This window comes from Mesoplodon densirostris, chromosome 6, assembly GCF_025265405.1.
Source record: "Mesoplodon densirostris isolate mMesDen1 chromosome 6, mMesDen1 primary haplotype, whole genome shotgun sequence".
Classification (NCBI taxonomy): domain Eukaryota; kingdom Metazoa; phylum Chordata; class Mammalia; order Artiodactyla; family Ziphiidae; genus Mesoplodon; species Mesoplodon densirostris.
In genome coordinates, this window is record NC_082666.1 from 5,160,620 (window position 1) to 5,185,830 (window position 25,211).

The following is a 25,211-nucleotide window of genomic DNA, read 5'->3' on the forward strand; positions in this document are numbered from 1 at the left end:
CTGGACAGTAAAAAAAAAGAGCAGGTCAGACACAGTTGGAGAGAAAAGAGAATTGGAAAATAGTTGAAGGATTTTCCCAGAAGGCACCACAGAGGTTAGCTCTCTTATCTATTTAAGAGACTTGGAAGGAAGAATGAGAAGGCACAGAATAATCTAAGTGGGCGACCTAGGAAGAAAGGATATAAAGAATGAGGGAAGAGCAACATCTGACATGATCATTAGAAGAGAATTTTCCAGAAGTGATGAAAGACATACACCCTTAGATTCGAGCACTGTGAGTTCTAAGCAGACATAAGGTAAGGACAGATATAGATATATACCTAGACACAGCATACTGAGAAGGAACTACAGGAGACCAAAGACAGAGAGATGATCTTAAAAGCAGCCAGAAAGAAAACAGTAGATTACCCAGACACAAATCAGACACATGAGCCAGAAAACAAGGAATACTATCTTCACAGTACTAAAAGAAAGTAACTACCAACCTCGAGTTCTATACCCAGCTACACTATCATTCAAGAGAAAGAGTGACATCAAGACTTTCTCAGGCGAAGACTATCTACTGCCAAGACAACTTTCCTGAAGACCTGGACAGAATGTACTTCATGAAGAAATAAATGGAACCCAGGTGGAAGGATAAGCAGCAAAGAAGCTAGTAAACATCCAGGCAAATCTGAACAAAAACAGGTTGAATAAAACAACAAATAATAGCTGATTTGGTGGGCATAAAAAAAGGTGGAACTAAAATTCCAGGCAAAAATAACAAGACTGATGAGGAGGCAGTTAGAGCTCAGGTTCAGGGTAAAGATATTGATTAGCTTTTGCTAAGTCAAGGGTGCGTGTTAGAATTTTTTTTTTTTTTTTTTTTTTGCGGTACACGGGCCTCTCACTGTTGTGGCCTCTCCCGTTGCGGAGCACAGGCTCCGGACGCGCAGGCTCAGCGGCCATGGCTCACAGGCCTAGCCGCTCCACAGCATGTGGGATCTTCCCAGACCAGGGTACAAACCCGTGTCCCCTGGATCGGCAGGCGGACTCGCAACCACTGTGCCACCAGGGAAGCCCGCATGTTAGAATTTAATGTAACCATGCACACAGTAGAAACAGAATGTAGAAGGAAAACAAACAAAAAGAATAGGAAAACCTGTCACCAAAAAAAGAAGAAAAAGAAAAGCATAGAAAAGAGGGATAAACAGAATGCATAAAATAGGAGAGTAGGAAATCTGAATATAATAATCCCAATAAATCTAAAGGGAACTTCAGCAACTGAAGTCACAGAGCTTCAAAGTGGGTAAAACCATACACATGTTACACATACAAAGATATTCTCCTCCAAAAAGGGATCAGAGATGCCTGATGGTAAAAAGTTGGGGGAAACAGATACCACATAAATACTAATCGAAAGAAAACTGGAATAAAATGATTACCAGGTAAAGTAGACATTAAAGGTAGAAAGCACAACTAATGGTAACAAAAGTGCTGTAAGAAGATAAAAGGAACAAGATGAAGTACAGCTTCCAGACAGATAAAGCAAAAACTGACAGGTTTACAAGATTTGACAAAATCCACATCACAGTGGGAAATGCTCACACACCTCTTAGTAATTGATCAAGGGGATAAAACGTTGTGATGATAGACATTTGTACAGCACAATTAGCAAGCACGATGCCACGTCCAACTGGAGAATACATTCTTCTCAAGCCCTTGAGTGAAATTCGACCTGCCATTTCTTTTAAAAATAAAGTTCTACTGGAAAGCAACCACACCCATTCACTCACTATTGTCTACAGCTGCTTTTGCTCTACAACAGCAAAGCTGGGTAGCAGTTCAAAGCCTAAAATATTTATCATCTGGCATTAATAGAAAAAGTTTGTGACCGCTGGTCTATATCATACAGACCATGTTATCTGACCACAAGGCAGCCATGTTAGAAATTAACACCATAAAGATGGTATTAAAACTTTACATTTGGAAATTTTACAACATGCCATAAAAAAATCACTCAAAAAAGATAAAATCAGACTAACATTTAGAACTGTACAATAATAAAAATGTATCTTAAAACTCATAGAGGCTCATAACTCAGGTGAGACTTAAATACATGAGAAAAGTCAGAAACTAATGAGCTCATCAACATAATCAGTTAGGAAAAGAACAAAATACTTTCAATGGAAATGATGAGGGGGAAAAAAAAGCAGAACCTAATGAAATAAAAACCAAATAAAATACAGGAATTAAGAAATCCAAAAGATGCTTTTTAAAAGTAGCTGTAAAGGGACTTCCCTAGTGGCGCAGAGGTTAAGACTCCACACTCCCAATGCAGGGGACCTGGGTTCGATCCCTGGTCAGGGAACAAGATCCCACACGCATGCCACAACTAAGAGTCTGCATGCCACAACTAAGGAGCCCGCATGCTGCAACTAAGACCTGGTGCAACCAAAAAATAAAAATTAATAAAAATTAAAAAATTAAAAATAGGGCTTCCCTGGTGGAGCAGCGGTTGAGTCCACCTGCCGATGCAGGGGACACGGGTTTGTGCCCCGGTCCGGGAAGATCCCACATGCCGCAGAGCAGCTAGGCCCGTGAGCCATGGCCACTGAGCCTGTGCATCTGGAGCCTGTGCTCCGCAACGGGAGAGGCCACAACAGTGAGAGGCCCACATACCGCAAGATAAAATAAAATAAAATAAATTAAATTAAAAGTAAATTCAGTTTATTAAAAAACAAAACAGGGCCTCCCTGGTGGCGCAGTGGTTGAGAGTCCGCCTGCCGATGCAGGGGATACGGGTTCGTGCCCCGGTCTGGGAGGATCCCATATGCCGCGGAGCGGCTGGGCCCGTGAGCCATGGCCACTGGGCCTGCGCATCCGGAGCCTGTGCTCCGCAACGGGAGAGGCCACAACAGTGAGAGGCCCGCATACCGCAAAAAGAAAAAAAAAAAACAAAAAAACAAAAAAAACAAAAAAAAACAAAAAAAACAAAACAGCATTAAAAAAATGGCATTAGGATTTCCCTGGTGGCACAGTGGTTAAGAATCCACCTGCCAATTCAGGGGACACGGGTTCGAGCCCTGGTCTGGGAAGATCCCACATGCCGTGGAGCAACTAAGTCTGTGCGCCACAACTACTGAGCCCACACACCACAACTACTGAAGCCCGTGTGCCACAACTACTGAGCCTGCGCTCTAGAGCCCACAAACCACAACTACTTGAAGCCTGCGCACCTAGAGCCCGCAACAAAAGAAGCCACCGCAGTGAGAAGCCTGCACAGCAAAGAGTACCCCTGCTCGCCGCCAACTAGAGAAAGCCTACACGCAGCAACAAAGACACAATGCAGCCAAAAATAAATAAATAAATAAATTTATTTTTTTTAAAAAAAGGCATTAGACAAACCCTGGGAAAGACTAATCAAGGAAAAAAAAAGAGAAAACACAAAGAACATTAAAGAATGGGAAAATGGACAAAACAACATGGCAGAGATATAAAAATTAATTAAAGCAATTTACAATGCATAATCTGGTCTCTTCCTGACAATTCTTTGTGTGAGGTACTATCATACCCTCATTTTGGGAAGTAAAACTCAGACTGGATATGTGACTTGCAAAGAGGTCAGACTGGAATCCAGGTGGGTCTGTCTACCGCCCAAGGCAATAATACCCTTAAACACCACACTGTCCTGAGCTCCACAGGGATGGCCCACTGGACCACGGTGCTTACCCGAGGGATGTAGGGCTGAGGGATAGAAATCCACTGGGGTCCGAGTGGGTGGGATTCGTGGGTCCATGTAGGAAGGCATCATCATCCACCTGGGGTCGAAGCCCAGCATCTGAGGATGGTGCGGGTAGTAGGTGCGCTGCGGGTGGGACGGCGGAGGGTACACCGGCTGCCAGTGCTGCATCTTGTACAGCTGCTCCTGACCAGGGGAGAGAGACCCGGTTGGACAGGTGCTGCGGGGCAGAGAGGCGGTGCGTGCGCGCGCACACACTCTTCCAGCTTTCCATCAGGTGGCAGAGACAACCCACCCAGGACAGAAGACCACAGAGGGGAGGCCCCAGGGCATTACAGCATTCAGGCTCTGGCTCTCTCCCAGGACTGACGGACAGTCGTGCCATCGTCACAACTGGGCCCTCAGGGTCCTCTGCAGGCTGGGCTTTCGTTTAGATCAAACACCCTCCTGGAGCTGACACGTGACCGGCACGGCTCCCCGTCGGCACAGCTCCCCGTTGGCACCGCCACCAGATGACACACTCCTCCTCCTCCCCTCCTCCTGCCCCTTCAATCCACCCTCCTCACTCTGACGCCCTGACCACGTCAGGAGCCTTCGAGGGTCCTCCACAGCTCTGCCTCTAACAGCCGAGTCCAACAGGGCTGCACATGACCCACAGGGCCCTGCAGGTCCTGCCCCATCCGCCTCTCCAGCATCGCCGCCCACGACTGCCCCGGCCCTCCACTCCACACGCCTGCCTGCCCACCTGCCCGCTTCCGGCCTTGGAAACACGCCGGGCCCTCTGTTCTCTCCAGCCCCAAACCCGCTCACCTGTACCCATCCTTCAGGTTTTGGCTTGAAGAGCACTGCCTCTGCGAACCCACCCCAGTTCCTGAGGCAAGATCAGGTCCCCTGTCCTCGGCTCCCACAGCACTGGGGCTTCTCCTGTGTAACTCTGTTGTTGGTCGTTTCCCTCCCTAAACCAAGAGACTACATGCCAAGTTCACTGCAGTATCCTCACCTCTACCACCAGACTTGGTAGGAAAAAAACTCACTGCACAAAAGGACACACGTAAAGCATCCATAGTATTAAAAATCAAGAACCTGGACCCAGTGAGGATTGATTTCAGACCCTCCTCCACGGCACCAGTGACCTCCAGGGCTGCCCTCACAACTGCGTCCCGAACCAGCATTCTGGCGGGATGCAGGTGCGGAGTCAGACAAGAAGGACACACCCTTTCCTGCCGGCTGGCTGGCACAATCCCAGCCCGGGCTGAATTCCCTGGAAGGCTCGCCAGGGCTCAGGGCACTTCTTAGGAGCACTCAGAACTCAGTAAGCAGAACTCCCCTGGTCTCTGCCCACAGCTCCTCCTCCTGTCTAGACCCCAGGTCCCCAGGGAAGCTGACCAGACAGTCTGCTTTCCAGACTCCTTCAGGCTGCTCGGACACGTCAGACTTCTTTCTAATCTTAAGGGTGGATTTACCTGTCACTGCCCCACAGAAGAGTTACCTAGAGCAACTGTTACTAGTGTGTCTGGCTCGAGTTACTCCAGAGATCTCTCCAGTCAGCAGTAATTCTTCGCCAAGCCCGGGAATAACTGCACGGTGCCTGCTCACAGCACAATGCTACAAAAGCACAATGAATGTAACTTACTGCTTAGAGCACAGGACATGTTGAGCTTCTGGAATGCTTCCTAGGAGCCCAAGGAAAGTAGGGTGTGGGGTGAACGTTTTAAAGGCAACTAAAAGAGATTCTGGGGAAAGGTGGAGACTTTGATCTGTGTTCTCCAGGGCACCCACGTTCTGAAACTTTTTCGATTATTAACAATAATTTACTGCACACCTAGCTGCTGAACTAAGTAACATCCACGCCTGATCTCAGTTTCCCACCAAAGTGCACTGTTCATCAGTAATAAGCTTCACTGATTACGCCTGCAAGACAAACAACTGCCAATGAGTGGTTCCAGCTCAGCAAGATCACCAGGCCTCTAGGAGACGGCTGGAATTACCACCATTACCCATATGATCTTCCTCAGAGCAAAGAGTAGGTCCTTTTTAAGATTTATGGAGCACCATTAAAGATGATATTGATCACACCGATAAACCAGTTTACAGGCATCACAGAACCCTCACCGCCAGGCCGAGAGGCAGGGACTCATTCCTTCCACTTTACACTGACCTGTCCAAGGCCACACACAGCTGAATAAGCTGCACCAGTAGGACCAAAACCCAAAGCTGTCTGGTTCAAAACCTACAAACCTACGTTCTTAACTGAACGCTGACACGCCTCTCGGAAGCTCTCCAAGCAGCTCAGGAAACTCTCCAAGCAGCTCGCAGGCCTTCCTTACTCCTTGGGAGGCACCCAGGGTGGGGCTGCTGTCGATGTAGGGAGTGGCCACAGCGTGCAACTCTGGATGAAAACCACTCAGACGTCACTAACCAGTCCTTACCAGTCCTTACCAGTCCTTACCGGCATTAGACAACAGGGTGCATAAACTGCCAACAAGGGTTTTCATCCACAGGGTAAATTACCTGGAGGAACTGAAGGCGGGGCTGATGTCCCAAGGCCCTCACTCCCGGCATCCCTGCTGGTGACTGGCATACGCGAGGGTGGGTTTCTATTGTTTGTTTTACCGGAAGGGGGCATGGGGAAAAGGAGAGGGGACAGCTACCTCATGGGCAGGTCTGTTTACGACACCTGCTAAACGACTCCTGTTTACCTGCTGCTGCTGGCGCTGGAACCTGGGTGGAAGCGACTTCTGGTACTTGCTGAACTCCTGCGCGGGGGACCCAGGCTCCCTGGCCCGCTCGTCACTGCCGCCGCTCTGAGCCACAGCTGGAGGAGCTGTAGGGGCTTCTTCCGAAAACGTGCTGGGGGTTTCCTGGGCAGAGAACTCAGGGGAGCCTACGGAACAAATAAGCAGAGGGATGGCCAGGTGAGCTCACAGAAGCTCGGCCGGGCGATGTCCAGGGCAGATGCCTTTTCTTGCTGGCAGTCCTCAACCCGGCGCCGTGCTGAACACTCCCCAGGCACATGCTCAGGGACTCCCCCACGCCGTCACCGCTCCAGAGGGGAGAAAACTAAGGGTCGAGAGACCCGAGGAACCGCCTGAGGCCACACAGTCGGCAGGAGAGCCCGGATGTGGTTCTGGGTGGGAGGGGCTCTGTTAAAACAGACCCCAGTAAATCAGAGTGGCCAGCGCTCAACGAGACCCCCACGTCCAGCCTCCACCCAAGGCTGTGTGAGCCGGCCGGCCAGGCCGCCCCGCTGGCCTGTGTCCTCATCTGCTCAACGAAGACAACAACTGCACCTACCCCACCGGGCCTCTGGAGAATTAATTCGCTGAGACGATCCACGCAATGCACTTAAAATCATGCCTGACAAGAAGTAAGTGCTCACCACAGTCTCCCATATCACTATTCTCCCCGGAATTCCCTTCTTTCTTGCCCCATCCCAGCTTTGCATTCTTTTTTTTTGTCCAGCTTTATTGAGATATAATTGACATTTCGGGCTCTTAAATCTACTGCAGGAGGCAAACAAACGCCAATGCAAAGCCTTGGGGACCCAGCGTCCCAGAGGAATACTGACAGGCAGGGCAGGTGCAGAGGGGCTCGGGGCACACCCCACACCCAGGCCCAAGCTCGCTCCCCGCCGTCTACTTCCTGGACTCTCCACTGCCCTCCCCTCAGTGAGTCCCTGACATTGGGCCCAGGCTTCACTCAGACTTCAGTGACAGGACATTTATTTACAGGAGGACAAGGGTCGATTTCTCTGAGTTCCTCGGCCAGAAGGGCACTGATGACCATCCTATCACCAGTAAGACCTCCATCTGAGAAGCTCTCTGCAACTGAAACTAACATCAGGCCCTTCTCTACTTAAGAGAGTTGGTTTTAGTTGATTCAAGAAAGTCACAAAAAACACAGCTGATCCCATTCTTTAAAACTGCAGCGAGAGACACCCTCCACCACCTAACGCTGTTCAGCGTCTCTCGCGAAGCCACGTGATCCACTCCTTTTAGAATAATTGTCAGGGAAAATGTATGCTAATAAGCAGGCAGGCTTCTTTCAATGTCCCAAGAGAGAGATCCTGTGCTCCTAGTGAAGTCCTCCAGCACCTGCGTCTTCAGTCGAGCCGGGTGGTAACAAACGAGCCGGCAGTGACAAAACCAGTGGCGTTGCCGTGAGTACGTGAGTGCTTTCTGCATCTAGAAATCGTTAAGTGCTTCGTGCACATGCTCCCCCGTGGCCCCTCAGCATGCGGGGAGGTACAAGCTCTCATCAACCCACTTCACAGACTCGAGAATGCGCGCCAGAGAGGTGAGGCGCCTGGACAGCTGGTTTAAGCAGTAGAAATGGGATGTGAACCCAGGCACCTGGCCCAGGCCGAGACTCTTTAACAACCGGGACTCCCACACATCAGCTGTGAGCCACGGTGGTGCTAAAAAGCCAGGGAGACGCAGACAACCAACCAGCGACACAGCGCAGGGTTTCCAGGTCATGGGATGGGGCCCTACAGCTCACCTCTGCGGACAGCTGGGCCATTCTCCTGTGGGGCACCTGGAGAGCGGGGCGCCTCCTTCCCCGCCGGCTCCTGGGCCCCGCCGGCCTTCTGAGCCCGCCTGCACTTCTGGTCCAGCTGCTTGAGTTTGGCGGCACAGGCAGCCAGCCTCTCCTCCCGGGCCCGGCGCTCCTCCTCCTCCCGGCGCTTTCGGGCTCGCTCCACAGCCTCGGACATCTCCGACTGGACGAACTTCTGCCTCGGGGGTGGCTTGTCCTCTTTGTCCTCAACAGACTGCTGCCGGAACACACTGCCCATGGAGGACTTCTGCCGAGAGGAGACGGTCTCAGATGAAACGCACATCACAACCCAGGCACAGGCGCCCCCAGGATGGGATGGGCTCTCCTTCCCAGGACCCGCAGGCACCTTAGAGAGGCAGCGCGGCCCCGCGGCAGGCGGACCTGGGTTTCAATCTTGCTCTGCCCTTTACTATATTTGGAATGAGGTTTGTGTGAGTGCTTACGTTCAACACCTTAGTTTCTCATTTTGAACGATAATAAAGGAAGCCCTCGGGATTGTGAAGGTACATTGAATCGTTTGCAAAGCACTCAACGCCGTGACTGACACGCAGGAAACACTGAGAAAATAGACGCTCTCACCACCACTACTGAGCGCACAAGATTAGGGCCTCGGGCTTCCCTGGTGGCACAGTGGTTGAGAGTCCGCCTGCCGATGCAGGGGATACGGGTTCATGCCCCGGTCCGGGAAGATCCCACATGCCCCGGAGTGGCCGGGCCCATGAGCCATGGCCGCTGAGCCTGTGCGTCCGGAGCCTGTGCTCCGCAACGGGAGAGGCCACAGCAGTGAGAGGCCCGCGTAAAGAAAAAAAGAAAAAGAAAAAAGATTAGGGCCTCCACAGCTAAATACCAAGAGCAGGAAAGCACACACTCATCACTTCTTAGCCACAAAACTGCTCTACTGCTTCTCCCATGACAATACATAAACCTCTGGATATGAAGAGCCACAGGAAATTGAAATTCACACTCAGACATGAGGTTTCAAAGTGATTCTTTATATATAAAAATAAATAAGCATCTCTAAAAACATCTCTTTTGGATATTTCATCCACTTTTGAATCTCTCGCTGGTTGTCAGTTACTGGAAAAACAACCAGGGTGCCACCAATACAGCATGAAAAACTACCAACACTGGGAAGATTTCTCACTGATTGGCAGGAAGTGAAGCTGCAGGCAGAATATGCAGTAATAGATGATGGGCATGTTTAACTGGACCCCAGACACTGGAATTCCAATGAGGTATGACTAGCAAAACGATATATACAACTTCCTGTTTTGAGTGGTAGTTACACCGATGTATATAATTGTGAAAAAGTCATCAAACATAAAAAAACAAGATCTATGCCTTTTTGTGTATGTTAATTACACCTCCATAAAAGCAGTATGTCACACAGTGACTGTAGCCAAGGAGTCGTCTCCTGAAAACTAAGTTCTCATAATCCAGAGACAATTGCTACAATCACAAGATTATAAACTTCTAATTTAGAAGCACGCAGGTACTTTTTACCCAAGTGTGCACTCTTCTGCTTTGCCCTTGACCGCTGCCATCTGTCCGTGCTCCATAATGGCTGTGCCCTGTCTCCCACCAGAGCTTATCTATCCCATGACCTACCTTATCCCCTGGTGTCCAATACATCCTTGCAGATGATCCTTAAGGCATATCCCTGACTATTATTCCCTTCAGAATTTCCCAGAAAGGAAAGAGCAGAATCAAAGGGTATAGTCTTGAGGCACATCATCAAGACTACAGACGTGCCTTTCAAAGCTGCCCGAAGATGAGCTATCGTTTTATAAACTAAATGTTCTGCAAAATATTTAAACTGTGAAAATCCTTTCAGAAATTTGGATCCATAAAAGTTATACAGATTTTATCTTTGTTGACTCTATTCAGATAATTCAGTGTTGTTAGGAGCAGATGAAAGTGAAACCTTCTTTTGAATACTGAGCAACCCCAATATGTGAATGAAATTTGGATTAATGGCAAGGTAATTTACAAGAGTCGTAGTGTGTCTATTTTCACTTGTGTCCCCTGTACCGAGCACAGTGCCTAGCATGATACGTACTCAGTAAAAAAGACTGAAGACTATTACTTTATACCGAGATGTGGAACAGGAGCCCTTTAAATAGCAAAGCGCATTGAAAATGGCGATTTTGCGAAGCGTATTTAAATGAACGCCTTCCCATCCCCAGCTCTGCCCCTCTTGCTCAATTCAGTCCAAAAGTCACACGAGGCGGCAGAACAAGGCAGGCCCCTGGTGCCCGGGAGTCAGAGAGCCCAGGGCAGGTGACGAGAGGGTGCACGTGGAGATGTGGCTGGTGCGGGAGCTGGGGCCCAACCACGCAGGGTGAGGAAGAAACCCCTAGAAGAGACGGCCCAGCAGGGAAATTCAGGGCCGCGTGGAGGTGGGGCGCACTGACATCTGAGTGGCTGACAAGGGCACCTGTGCAAGGGAGAGAGGCTGGGGGCAGAAAGAGGGAGCCTGACCGAACAGGTACAAATACTAGGGACAATGGCAAACAGCCAGAAGGACCTCTGTGGAACCTGAGATATCCTTGTGATTCACGTGTGTGTATCACATACCTACGCTTTCTGACTCTGTCCACGGAGAAGGTCCAGGAGCAGTGGCACTCTAACAGCAGTGAGTACTCCTGGTGCCCACATATTAGTTTCTAAGTATCATTAAAGGCTGACTCCAGGGCCAAGGTAGGATAAGGACCAAAGGAGCTTAAAAAAAGCTTGTTCTATCAGAAAGCAAGGAATTCCTCAAAAAAGAATGGAGACGTAAAAAGCACACAGCTGCCAGCTTGAAGAAGCTCCCAAATCAAAGACAATCTGAACATTAAAAGAAACAACAAGAGCAATAGACTATAACTCACTGATATTAATTAATTAAAAATTTCATGAGAAGGGCTTCCCTGGTGGCGCAGTGGTTGAGAGTCCGCCTGCCGATGCAGGGGACACGGGTTCGTGCCCCGGTCTGGGAGGATCCCACATGCCGCGGAGGGGCTGGGCCCGTGAGCCATGGCCGCTGAGCCTGCGTGTCCGGAGCCTGTGCTCCGCAACAGGAGAGGCCACAACAGTGAGAGGCCCGCGTACCACACACACACGAAAAAAAAATTTGATGAGAAACAGGATATTCGTAATCTCAGAGTAATTCCCCACAAAATTGCTATCAATTACAAATCTGGAAGAGTGTGTGGAAGTTCCATGGTGTGAAACTTGGTAGCCACCATCTTTTTTTTTTTTTTTTTTTTTTTTGCCGTACGCGGGCCTCTCACTGTTGTGGCCTCTCCCGTTGTGGAGCACAGGCTCTGGATGCGCAGGCTCAGCGGCCATGGCTCACGGGCCCAGCCGCTCCGCGGCACATGGGATCCTCCCAGACCGGGGCACGAACCCGTATCCCCTGCATCGGCAGGCGGACTCTCAACCACTGCGCCACCAGGGAGGCCCGGTAGCCACCATCTTAATCAAGAGATCAAAGTGAAGGTTGTCAGAGCGGGCAGAGTGGAATCACGGCCACCCAGTAGGATGCAATGAGAAGAGTCAGTGACAGTTCTGAGAGATTCTAGCCAAAAAAATGGAAACCTTGAACCCAATCATGAGGAAGCACCAGACAAACCCGATTTGAAGTGCATTCCACAAAACAGCTGGCTTGTCATCTTCCCAGGTATCAATGCCATGAAGGTTTAGCAAAGGCTGACAAGCTGCTTCAGACTGAAGGGAACCTCAAGAGCAGGACACCTGAGGCAGCGTGTGACTCTGAACTGGATCCTTCTGTATGAAGAACATTAATGGGACAATGGGTAAAAGTGGGATGGAGTCTGAGGACTAGATGGCAGTGATGTATCAATGCTAATTTCCTGGATTTGACTGTGGTTACCTAGAGCGAATGTCATTTTTTTGGTAGGAAATAGATACCAAAGTGTTCTGTGGTGACAGGGGCTGATCAGGCTGGCGACGTACTCTTCAGATGGTTCAGAAAAAATTTCTTTGTATTATACCGATTTTTCTGTAAGTTTGTGACTGTTTTCAAAATTTTAAAAGAAAATGTTTAAATTAAAAAAAAAAAAAAAAAGAATGTCCACCTAGGCTTCACTGAACTCAGTGAGACATAAACACACAGGACAGCCAAGTAGATGACCTGCTGGAGTCTTTGCCCTTGGATCTCCGGTCAAATGAACGTGAAAGGAAAGAGGGTGTGTGTGTGTGTGTGTGTGTGTGTGTGTGTGTGTGTGTGTGAGGGTGTGTGTGTGTGTGTGTGTGTGTGTGTGTGTGTGTGTGTGTGTGTGTGTGTGTGTGTGTGTGTGTGTGTGTCAGCTAATCACAGGCACAGAACTTGAAAGGGCTTGTGTGTGTGTGTGTCATGTGTCTCAGCTAATCACAGGCACAGAACTTGAAAGGGCTCGCGTGTGTGTGTGTGTCCCAGCTAATCACAGGCACAGAACCCCTGCAGTTCCCACAGTACCTGGTAGTCAGGGCCTGACACCCAGCTGTGAAGCTTCCTGGAAGGCGGCTGAGGTTCTGGCACCTTCCGGACGACACGGGTTCTGCCTCCTGGTTCGCTCCAGTCCTTTCCTTCCTCTTGGGTGCGCTTGGCATCAGCACTGTCTGCAGAGCTCACTGACAACTGCCGCTGCCTCCTGGGGTCCCAACTGTTCCTGGGACAAACCGCACAGACTGTTAGTTCTCCCAGTCGGCCCAAGCATGGTCTGGCCTCACTGGTCAGGCCCTTAAGGAATTCCAAAGTTGGCTGTCTACATACCAATTTCCTTCATGAGAGCAGACCTACCCCGCACCCCCTCTACAGGTGAGAGGATATGCCCAGAGCACCAAAATCAGCACCAATGTGTACCAAGTCAGCCTTACACACACAGCTCCTGGCAGGATGCCTCACACCCATTACTTCATTTACTGCAAAAAAAAAAAAAAAAAAGTCTCTACTTCCCCCATGTTAAAGAGTTGGTAACTGAGTCTCCGACCGGTTGGGGAGCTGTTTTCACAAGGAAGAGCTAACAGATTTGAGCCTAGAACTCCCACTGAAGGCCCTTGTCTTTACGCCACAGCTCCCGCCCTGTGCTTGCCATAAAGGAGTTGCTTAATAAATGCTCCTCGAAACAGCAAAAGAGGGCTCACTGGCTGTTTCATTATAAAGAGCAGGAGGAACAAAGCAAAGCACACACAGCATGGAAAAGGAGGAGAGAGATGCCCAACGGAGGCTACGGGAAGGCTGGAAGCAAAGCGAGACTTGTGCAGTGCTCACCTTTACAGGCGCCAGTGTAAACAAAGGCACTGGGGCAAAACACACATGTGCATCTACTCAGCACCTCTTCTTTAGTGGTGCCCACTAAACCCAGCAGGAGTGCAGAGAAAGGCGGGGAGTCAGACCTGGCTAATATACGTGTCTGTGCAGGTGCGCACGCATGCTCGCGCACGCGCACACACACACACAAGCACGCACGCGTGGGAGGTGGAAGGGAGATGAGGCGGGTGAGGATCAGGAGACCACAGACGGGGCAACAACTGCTAGCGACTCCTGACTGCAGTCAGAGGCGGGCGCCCACACAAAGCCTCCTGACCCACCAGGAGAGATCAAGTCTGCAGAAGACAACGAAGGAACAGTGTGAGGGTGAGCTGGAAGGAAGGACACAAGCTGGCCAGCCTCTCGATGGTGCAGCAAAGAAAGGATGTGGGTCCCAGTGGCCCCCAGAGACAATGAACAGCAAAGTTTCAGGAACCCATCGTGGATGGGAAATAAGATGTCACAGAAGACTGGGGAGCTTGTAGTAGGAGCCTCACCCAGCTCAGGGAACACTGAGGTCGTGGCTGGTGGACTCGATTTGATGTGTCCTTGGTCACAGCCAGTGGTGAACTGGGTCCAAAACCCAGGTCTAACTCCTTCAGATGAACATTCAATTCACATCAACTCAAAGAGACAAGAGGAGAGTGGCCTGCTGCTCCAATAAATCGGCCAAACTTTGCTTGCCATTGATTTAAATTCTTGATCACATCTCCTTCTGAGCCTAGTGTTCCAAAAACTGACCCAGAGATATTTGTTTCCCAAGTGCATCCAAAGCTTCAGTTGAAATCAAGCAGCATTAAAATAAATTACAGAAGCCTCAATTGGTTAATTGTTTGTGTATCATCTGAGAAAGAGTGGCAGAGGATCACTACCAGCTCCCTGCGGAAGAGGAGCTTTGAAGTGAAAGATGAAATAACAAAGACTTGCAGACCCAACTACATAAACATTCAGTTACTGACAATAAAAGAGACAAAGGGAAAAATACTAAAGCACTAATATCTAAGCAATATAATAAAACAGTAATCACATTTTAATGGAAAGCAGAGTAAGTCTAACAGATAAATATACAAAGGAAATAGGCAATTTCACGCAAAAAGAAGCATTCTTATTTGCCAGTACTGGGGCGTGGGGGGAGCAAATTAAAGCAACCATAGGTGCTCTTTTAAAAGTACTAGCCAATACTACTGGTATCATGCTAAAAACTAGAGGGACTAGACTACAATGAAGTATTTTCCAAAAGGTGCTGTGAGTAAAACTCAGTCCAATGGAATGATCCAAAAAAAAAAAAAAAAAAGACAGAGAAGAGAGATTAAAGTGGTCAAATAAGTTTAGGAAATGTGGCATACCTGCCCCCCCCCGATTCCCAGCACACTGCAGTATGCACACCCTAGGCTCTGGACGACCTTGGAACTATTTATTAATAAACAGTTACGTGGAAAGCAAAGTTTCCCAAATTTGCTTGGCCAGAGAAGCCTTCTGGGGCACTACACCCAAAGCAATCTATGGAACAAGCAGTCTATAAGACACCCTTGGGAAAATACTGGCACAGTGGTTAAATCACTAGGACTCAGCCAGCCACGCCTGGGTGCAAATCCTGGCTCCATCCCTAAACAGCTGTCCTCAAAAGCTATGGCCCTCTCATCTGCAAGTGGAGACAGTATTTGCCCTTGTGAAGTTGCTGGGGTAACCGGGAAGTGCACTTGGCATGGTGACGGGCACACGGCAGCACCAAGAACATGGGTGCATTTACACCCCGCTGAGGTCACGTTCCCTGGGAGCGGAGCTGTCAGCGGGCACAGGGACACTCACCACGGTGGCCTGCCGTCCTTCCCAGCTTCCTCCTCCTCCTCATCATCACTGAACTTCAGCTTCTCCGAGTAGTCCACTTCTTCATGGAGGCCTGCAACAGGAGGACGGCCAGGGAAAGTGAGACAAAATGCGAGTCTCAACAGCGCTGAGGTCGCCACTGGGGAGCTTCCTCCAGTCAGGAACTGCACCAACCCAGCTGGGTAAGGCACACCACCCAGCTGCCACCACCAGAACAAACATCGCAGATAAAAATGAAAGACAGGGCTTCCCTGGTGGCGCAGTGGTTGGGAATCTGCCTGCCAAGGCAGGGGACACGGGTTCGAGCCCTGGTCCGGGAAGATCCCACATGCCACGGAGCAACTAAGCCCGTGCGCCACAACTACTGAGGCCTGTGCTCTAGAGCCCGCAAGCCAAAACTACTGAAGACTGCGCGCCCAGAGCCCATGCTCTGCAACAAGAGAAGCCACTGCAGTGAGAAGCCCGCGCACCACAACAAAGAGCAGCCCCTGCTCACTGCAACTAGAGAAGGCCCGTGCGCAGCAACGAAGACCCAGTGCAGCCAAAAATAAGTAAATAAATAATTTATTTTTTTAAAAAAAATGAAGGACAGTGCTGGCTCTGGTAACAGCAAAGTAGCCTGGTTAGACTAACACCCCCTGGTTAGACTAAAGATAACAGCTCTTAAATCTAGACAAAATATTCTGCAAGTGTATTAGGAGGTGAGGAGCGTGAGCAAAAGCGGGAGGAAACCAGCCAGGAGGCCACCCAGCAATACAGACACCGGAACAGTGAGGTTCGTGGGTGGCCGTTTTGCCCCAGGGCCCTCCCCTACCCGAGTGGCTCAGGTGGCAGAAAGTAACCATCAACTAATGAGTGGGTACACAAAATGCGGTAGAGCCATACAATGGAAGAGTATTTGGCCATTAAAAAAAATTTTTTTTAAGGGTTCAGACAGGGCTTCCCTGGTGGCGCAGTGGTTGAGAGTCCGCCTGCTGATGCAAGGGACGCAGGTTCGTGCCCCGGTCCGGGAAGATCCCACATGCCGTGGAGCGGCTGGGCCCGTGAGCCATGGCCGTTGAGCCTGCGCGTCCGGAGCCTGTTCTCCACTACGGGAGAGGCCACAACAGTGAGAGGCCCGCGTACCGCAAAAAATAAAAAAGAGTTCAGACACATGCTGCAACATGATGATCCTTGAAAACATTATGCTAAGTGACAGAGCCAGATATGAAAAGCCACGTATTCTCGTGTGTGATTCCATGGATATGAAACATCTAGAACAAGCAAATCCACAGAGACAGAAAGCAGATGAGTGTTTGCCGAAGGGTGGGTGTGGAGGGCAGGTGGTAACTGGGAGTGACTGCTAACGGGTATGGGCTTCTTCCACGGGAGACAGAAATGTTCTGGAATCGGACAGGGAGGATGATTGCACAAACCCGTTAATATACGAAAAATCTCTGAATTTTAGACTTTAAAAGGGTAAATTTTATGTAATATGAAAATCTGTCATGTGAATTAAATCGTTAAAAAAAGGAGACGATGGGGCCTCCCTGGTGGCGCAAGTGGTTGAGAGTCCGCCTGCCGATGCAGGGGATACGGGTTCGTGCCCCGGTCTGGGAGGATCCCATATGCCGCGGAGCGGCTGGGCCCGTGAGCCATGGCCGCTGAGCCTGCGCGTCCGGAGCCTGTGCTCCGCAACGGGGGAGGCCACAACAGTGAGAGGCCCGCATACCGCAAAAAAAAAAAAAAAAAAAAGGAGACGATGGCAAAAAGCCCGATCCAATTAAAAGGCGAGTTAGATCTGATGATAAAGCAAGTGCAATTACATGCTGTTTCCCAGAGCATCACTTTATATACAAACACAAGTGGGTTAAAGGGAATGGATGGAAAATATACACCACGACAACAATAAATAATTTAAGTCAGAGCAATGATACTAACATAGGACAAAACAGACTCCAAGACAAGAAGTGTTACGAGAGATAAAAAAGGATATTTGAAAACAATATAAAGGGACAATATGTCAGAATCATAAAAATGATAATTGTGCATAACAGCTTCAAAATAAATGAAACAAAAACTGACAGAATTAAAGGGAGAAATAGATAAATCCACAATTATAGTAGAGAGTTTAACACCTCACTTTGAGTAACTGGTAGAACTAGACAAAAATGTAAGTATATAAGATCTGAACAACACTACCAACCACCTTGACTAAATTGATATTTACAGAATGTGATATCCAACTTATAGAATACACATTCTTTTCAAATGCACTTGGAATATTCACCAAGACAGACCATATATCTTGGTCATAAAACAAGTCTTAATAAGTTGGAAAGAACTGAAGTCATACAGAATATGGTCTCTTGACTACAATGGAATTAAATGAGAACTCTAGAAAGCTCCAATTAAAATGATTGGTGAACTAGAAAACAATCCAACAATGGAGAAAACTAAAGCCAAAAGCTGTCTCTATTAATTAAACTAATAAGCCTTTGGCAGAAGTGAATAAGAAAAAGAGAAAAAATACAAATTACCTAATTATCAGGAACGAAAAAGGGCGATACCTGTATCACTACAGACCCTACAAACATCAGGAAAAAAAAAAAAAAAAGGAATATTATCAACAACTTTACACCACTAAGTTCAACCCAAAAGAAAGGAATAAATCCCTTGAAAATCACAACTTATGAAATACTGACACAAAAACATCGGAAATCTGAGCAGCCCTATAACTAATCAAAGAAGTTAAATTTATTATCACAAATGTCTTTAGAAAGACAATTCCAGGGCCAACTGGTTTCACTGGCGAATTTTATCAAGCATTTATGAAAAAAATAATACCAATCTAACAGAAACTCAGAAAGTAGAGAAGGAAGGAACATTTTGCAAAACATCTTATGAGCCCAGCAAAACCTGATATCGAAACCCAAGGGCAGGGCTTCCCTGGTGGCGCAGTGGTTCAGGGTCCGCCTGCCGATGCAGGGGACACGGGTTCATGCCCCGGTCTGGGAAGATCCCACATGCCGCGGAGCGGTTGGGCCCGTGAGCCATGGCCGTTGAGCCTGTGCGTCCGGAGCCTGTGCTCCGCAACGGGAGAGGCCACAACAGTGAGAGGCCCACATACCAAAAAAAAAAAAAAACAAAAAAAAACAAAAAAAAACGCAGTGCTAAGAAATGAACAGACAAGGCAGACAGTTGGAGAAAATATCTGTGAAATGTTAAGTCTCCAAGGACTTGTATCCGAACACACACACGAAGACACCAGTAGGCAAATCGACATGAAAACGTGTTTATCATCATTAGTCATCGGCCAGATGAAAGTTAAAAGCACAACGAGATACCACTACACCCACTAGAATGGCTAAAAATAAAAAGACTCGCATCAAAGTGTTGTGAGGCTGCAGAGCAACTAGATTCTCAAACTCGAGGCTGGGAAGGGCATCACCAACCACCACGGAAAAAGGTCCGGGCGCTTCTGATAAACCCGAGCACACACCTACCCTTTAATTCAACAATTCCACGCCTAGATGTCTACTCAAGAGAAATGAACCTATTATTCATAATGGAACTTTTGAATGGGTAAACAAACTATAGTATTTGAACAAATCATAGTATTTGATACAATGAAATATACCTCAGTCATTAAAAGCAACTATCGATATACAGAACAACACGAATGAATCTCACAAGCGTCACAGGAGAAGGAAAGCTGTAGGACTCCGCTCGTTTGCAGTTAAGATTCATCGTAAGACAGGGAGGCCTTGGGCAGAGTCTTGGACACAGTCCGGGAGGGAGACTGGCTAGAGAGGGGCTGGGTGGTGAGGAAAGTGTTCTGTATCGTGACTCGGCTGTGCTACTCAAGCGTATGCATCTGTCAAAACTGTAAAATTGAACGTGTGCCTTTCAATGCCGTTAAAGTTTACTTGAAAACAAACAATCCAAAAGAATTTTAAAAGAAAATAATCACGTTGGGGGGCAGGGTTGGGTGAAGATAAGGATGCAGAATGTTGGCATTTGTTGAAATGCTGAAACTCAGGGACAGGGAGCTACCTGGGGTTCATTACACTCGTTTAACTTTTCCATTGTAAAAAGTCTTTCTCCCTCTAAGATCAAGACCAAAGGCAAAAGAAGACATGGCTCTGTCAGGAACAACTGCTCGTCTGAGTGCCGACCAACAAGGATCTCTTCAGGGCACCAAGGCTGCTCCCCGCCCTGTGTTTTCATTCCAACTTGACGAGGAAAACAGTGGACTTGGTGTCAGAGGACTTCCAACCTTGGTAAGCAGAGACAGACCGCAGTCCTCCCTTCCTAAACCCTCAGCTGTGAGCCCACCAGCAAACACCACCACCCACCTGCCCAGCCATCATCAGCATCGGTGTCCAGATCGTCAAGGCCCCTCAGGTTCTCCGCATTGATGATGGTGGGCCTCGGCGCCCGTTCCACCAGCTGCCTCAGTGGACGGATTGGGCGAGTCATTCCCAGCCTGTTTTCTTTTCTGATGAGAGAGAGAAGGGTAAAGATGCTGGACTCGTGTCAAGTATATATACGGAAGCAAACCCAAATACTTTTCCAAAACTAAGTCCTACACTGCAAAGGTTCATGTGTGCCCTTAATATTAAAACCGTCTCCTTTTTAAAGAACACACAGTGAACAAATACATCCTCAAGAGAAGTTCTGCTTCATTCTGCAGTTTTATGTGCTCAGGCTAATGTCTAGGGTAGCAGCAATAAACACATGCCAAATCTTCACCTGCCAGGAACTTGAAATCTCTCGTCCTGCCCCAGCCTTCTCACACATCCTGGGTCTTGAGCTGGTTTCTCTGAGGTCTCCAGAAGACAAAGCACTTTTTCCTATGTAAGCCCACTATCTTGTCCAGTATCACCAACCAGTCTAATTTCTACATACGTGACTATAATGCAAGCCTTACCCGTCTTGGTCATTCATCTGGAACTGTCTAAAAGGAACACGGGGTTCAAGACGGAGCTGGGGAAGGGGAAAAGATCCTCGTTCCACTGTACCCTGGTTCTCTGATGACTGTGGCGAACACATCTGAAACATAACATCAATGAACAGGGTTTTCTGGTAATGACCCAGATTCTAAGTTCCACTTGCATTAAAATTTGCTTTGGAAAATGGAAAATGGGAAAAAGAAACAGGAAAGTCTTGGGGTTTCCCAATTAATCCTGTCACCATCTCCCCCATTTCTTTCCTGCTGTCAGTATGCAAATCTGGGGACCTGTGTCTTGGGGAATATACCTGCCTCTCCTTCTCCTAAAGAGCTAAGGCTAAGATAACATCCACATCACCAGGGAAAGAAGCCAGAGGCCCTTAAGATTTGAAAAGGAGGAGAGAAAATGCAAAAGTAATGGAAGCCTCCAAAGTAGGGTATAAGGGCAAAGAAACTGGGAGGGAGAACCCGAGGTGGACATTCAACCACGTGAAGTAGGTTCTGCTGGACATGAATCATCTGACCTCATGGGGAAAAAAATGCACACTCCGAAGACTTACAAAAGCAGGAAGCATGTCATGGTATGTAGGTGGGTGGTATACATTCCCCATGAACTGTGAAGCCCCTTTTCGGACAGGCTGAGCCGGGCGGAGAGAGGGGTCCTTAGAATCGCTGGTACATGACGAGGAGGGGGCTCCGTCTCCTGCACTCGAGTTCCTGCTGCCCAGCTCAGTTGGGGAGGCGCTCAGAGACGTGGCAGAAATTATGTTTCGCCCACCGCCCTCCCTCCAGCTTGTCACATCTGGAAATTGAAAGGGGGCAAAAGGGGAGAGGAAAGAGGAGGGGGAGGAGGGATTGCATGAGGTTCTGAAGGTCAAGGGACCCCCCTCACTCACCGAAAAATTTAAAAAAATTAAAAAATAAAAAAAACAAAGGTGAAGAATCGAGTCGACTGGTCAAGTCTGTCAGGGGAGGTGGGGGGCAGACACCTGGCCAATGAATATGAACTTGCTGAGGGAGTCCGACTGTCAGAGAAACACAAAATAAGGTCCACTCAGAGAGAAGGCAAGTGTAAACGGGACGTGGTCCTCATCGACTCATAGAAACTACACAACCTCAGACCTAACACCCCAAAGAAACCAAGATGGCCCCAGTGAAAGCAGCCTTGGGTCAATTCTTCCACAAATACTGACGCCATTTCTTCCACAATCATGCTGACCCCGACAGGACCAGCACTGTGCTCAGCACTGGACTGGACTTTAGAACCAGAGAGAGTTCTGGACACGTGTTCAAGCTCCACTCAGCAGTGGCCCCTCTAGTCAGAGACTCCCCAGCTGTGAAGTAAAGCAGAGCTGCTCTCCCCGCCGACAGGGGGCTGGAAGGGTCTAGGGCCCTACCCACCGGGCCTCGCCCCACCTGCTCTGGCAGCGGCCTGTGGGGCCCTCCCACAGGTCACAGATTGAAACCTGCCAACCCTCTCTGACCATCTCTTTAAGACGATGCTTTCCACTGCAATTGCAGCAAAGCCTGGCGGAATTAAGAGGGCAACGAGGAATCAGATGAGCCAAAAAGACTCCTCTTTTCAGGCAACTGGTAGTTAGGAGTTGAAACACAAAAGGTCCCTGAGTACCTGACCCCTAAGAGAATGGAACCCAGGACCGGAGCCACAAAGTCAGAGACTGCACGCAGCTCTTCAGGTACCTCGTGTGTGATCTTGGCCAAGCCCTGGTCACCCCTCAGGCCATCTGCTTCTTCATCTTCTCAAACAAGGAGATGGAAGTGATCCCAGAAGCTTCTTCTAGTTCTAAACTGTTATAATCCTATGGCAGCTCATCTTAATTAGTCCCAGAAAGTTAAAGTTCTTGGCCTAAGGAATTTGATTATATATTTGGAGCAGCCAAAATAACCCAGCATAGGCCACTGAAAAGGCAGTATGTTTTATGAGAGCTGCACAGTGATTGTTTCATTTATAGGATATCTGTTCTCACTTTGGGATACCTTAGGGATTAATCAAAACAAGCAGATAAAAGTCTCTCATATTTCAAAACCTGATCAACCCCCCGCCCCAAGGGCTACTTCAGAATCCGTGATTAGAACAGATGGAAAATCCCATTCCTAAACGACACCTTGTATACTAACCACCCAAGGCCACGAAGAAAAAAAAAGTACCAGTAAGAATTGCTACACAATCCTGCTGACCCCTTGGCCAGACCCCAGATGAGGGGTCGTGGAGGCTAGTGGTAGACTGGCTACTCAACCAGGGGAACGTGTTTAAAAAAAAAAAAAAAAAACAGATTCTAATTTGGCTGGGGATGGGCGAGGGCTGGAAATCAAGACTTTTTAACAAACGCCCCAAGTGATTCTGATAGGATTCGGCCAAGTTTGGGAGCCACTGATTAGAAAACAAGCTCCTGAATCGGGAATCAAGTTAACTGACCCTTGGTCTGTCCGTCCTTGCCGTGACCACCCAGGTACAGCAGAACTAACATCTGATGACTGCTGGGAAGGCGGACAGGCCTGGTCTGACCCAAAGGACAAGAAAGGAGGCATGACCTCCAGCCCAGTCCAGGGAACAAGTCCAGCAGATGCATGGATCAGGTACAGGATCAACGGTTGTGCTTTCCAGACAGGGAACCTGGCTCCTCGAGAAACAGCATGCTTCTAAGGGGGCAGAAAGACAAGGGGAAATTCTGCTGTTCCCATGGGTGCCCGGACAGGGGCTGCAGTTCACTCACTCTGAGGGCGGAGGCTTGGTCCTGGCCCATACGACAGATCTAAGACGCCCTTTTCTTTGCCAGCCTTGTCCTGCCCTCCAGCTGCTTTCAGCGTCGGAAATTCCTCGGGAGAGAAGGATAATAGTCGGCTTGAGGCCCTTAAACCTGTCAAGAGAATTGGAGAGACGTATGGAGCAAGTGAGACTGGCATCAACAGTTCTCTGCTTTCACAACGGCACACGCTGGCAGCCACGCTGCCCTGAAGGGAGCTCCTTCCTGGGGTGCTGTCTGCGCTGGCCTTCTGTGCCTGCAGAGTGGCACTAGGGTTCCCTGAGGGTGACAAAGGGAGGCTGCCCACAGACCGCACCAGGTCCCTTGCCAGCCACCCTGCAGGAGCTGGTCACAAAGGGCAGGCGGTAAGGTATGGCAGCGGTTCCAGCCCAGATCCTTCCCTCCCACTCCTGGAAGAAGGCAGTAAGGTCCTTCCAGTGGCCCTGGGGGGCAGATAAGCACAGTCTTTGGTGAAATCAGCCCAGTGAAGCTAACTGCTTTTGGGTGGAGGTAATGCCCGGCCCCCCAACGCCTCCACCCTAGATGTACGCCCTCAACCTAGATTTATGCCTCTTCGTGTGTCCACTCCCGTTTACTCTTTTCTACAGAGATCCTCAAGCCCTACAAGACCAAACATTTCATTCTTGCAATCTGGGAACCACTTCTTTGTTCTTTCATTCACTCCCCTACACTGTGAACTCTGCAGAGAAGAAGCCTTTTCTTAACTTGGCTCCAATCACTCACAGCACTTAGCACCAGGAACCTGCAATCGTCTTTTCGATGAATAGATAATAATAAACGATGCATTTTAGGGTCTAGAGCGGGATTTGGTCCCTCTCCTGGAATACACAGCACACGTCCGGCACCACACAAACTTAGCAATAACAGCAATATCACACAGTAAAATGTCCAACTGTGATGTGCCTTGATCCCTAGACAATACAGCCAAATCTGTCCCTAGGTATTACTGATTCGAGGACCTGCTAACTCAGGCAGACTTTGCCGGAAAGATGCAGCAGGGATTAGTGCAGACGCACAAGGCGTGATTCATTCACCAACCCACTTAGTAAAAAGGTCCAGGGTCAAATGAACATGCCGGGGCGGGGCGGGGGGGGGGGGATAACTGGCCACATTATTAACCAATGATTAACCTGAGAAACAATCGCCAAGTGTCACAAAGGAGCACTACTGCTCACATAGTTGCTTCATTATGTTAAAAGGTCATTGGCAAGAATGAAATACGAAAGTCATGCTTTAAAAATACGGTAGAGGGACTTCCCTGGCGGCGCAGTGGTTGAGAGTCTGCCTGCCGATGCAGGGGACACGGGTTCGTGCCCAGGTCCGGGAGGATCCCACATGCCGCGGAGCGGCTGGGCCCGTGAGCCATGGCCGCTGAGCCTGGGCGTCCGGAGCCTGTGCTCCGCAACGGGAGAGGCCACAACAGTGAGAGGCCTGCGTACCACCAGAAACAAAAAAAAAAAAAAAAAAAAAAATACGGTAGAGGGACTTCCCTGGCAGTTCAGTGGTTAAGACTCCGTGCTTCCACTGTAGGGGGAGCGGGTCCCATCCCTGGTCGGGGAACTAAGATCCCGCATGCCACGCAGCATGGCCGAAAGAAAAGAAAAAAAGTAGATAATTTGAAGTTTAAAAAAAAAAACAAAACAAAACACAGCAAATGCCTAGTACTTTTTTTCTGCCTCAACAGGCATGAAGGTATTATCCTAATCATGAATTAAACTTACCCTCCACAGATAAAAAAGATACAGTGAAGAACTCAACCCGAAGTAGTCGTATTCCGAAGGTTTGAATGCCCTGTAATGTTCACCCACCAACCCCTCCTACCATCTGTTCTCTGCCACGAGAAACTGAGGCAGTGAAATCAGGGGCTTCTTCTGAGGCCCCAGATGGAGCCGCCGGTGGTGCTCTGGCAGCAGAGCCCACGAGCCATGTGCCTCTGGCCTCTGCCTGAACCACACAAGCAGGCGTCCTGGGCCTGATCCAGATGAAACAGACCAAACGACCACCTTCTACATGGAGAGAGTCTGTCAACTCAGGAAGAACCCTTCTGAGTTCCAAAGAGTCATGAAAATGTTTGCGGGCCACACCCCCAAA

The 25,211-nt window shown here is 48.9% G+C and overlaps 1 protein-coding gene across 22 annotated transcripts in view; it reads right to left on the reverse strand.

Annotated features, from left to right (window-relative positions):
* PRRC2B (proline rich coiled-coil 2B) overlaps positions 1 to 25,211 on the reverse strand; it is a 94,738-nt gene that overhangs the window by 27,046 nt on the left and 42,481 nt on the right. For 20 of the 22 annotated variants that reach the window (XR_009532811.1, XM_060101892.1, XM_060101890.1 and 17 more), the window contains 9 exons: positions 23,070 to 23,213; positions 20,895 to 21,136; positions 20,314 to 20,435; positions 19,739 to 19,881; positions 15,384 to 15,474; positions 12,741 to 12,933; positions 8,222 to 8,525; positions 6,421 to 6,605; positions 3,712 to 3,907 (listed from right to left, as the gene is read on the reverse strand). Coding sequence is in view for 21 of the 22 variants with exons in the window: in XM_060101892.1 (XP_059957875.1) it covers positions 3,712 to 3,907; positions 6,421 to 6,605; positions 8,222 to 8,525; positions 12,741 to 12,933; positions 15,384 to 15,474; positions 19,739 to 19,881; positions 20,314 to 20,435; positions 20,895 to 21,136; positions 23,070 to 23,213 (1,620 nt within the window). In the remaining variant the exon portion in view is untranslated. Of the gene's footprint in view, positions 1 to 3,711; positions 3,908 to 6,420; positions 6,606 to 8,221; positions 8,526 to 12,740; positions 12,934 to 15,383; positions 15,475 to 19,738; positions 19,882 to 20,313; positions 20,436 to 20,894; positions 21,137 to 23,069; positions 23,214 to 25,211 lie in introns of those variants that run through there. The other 2 variants (XM_060101896.1, XM_060101910.1) reach the window with 2 other exon arrangements.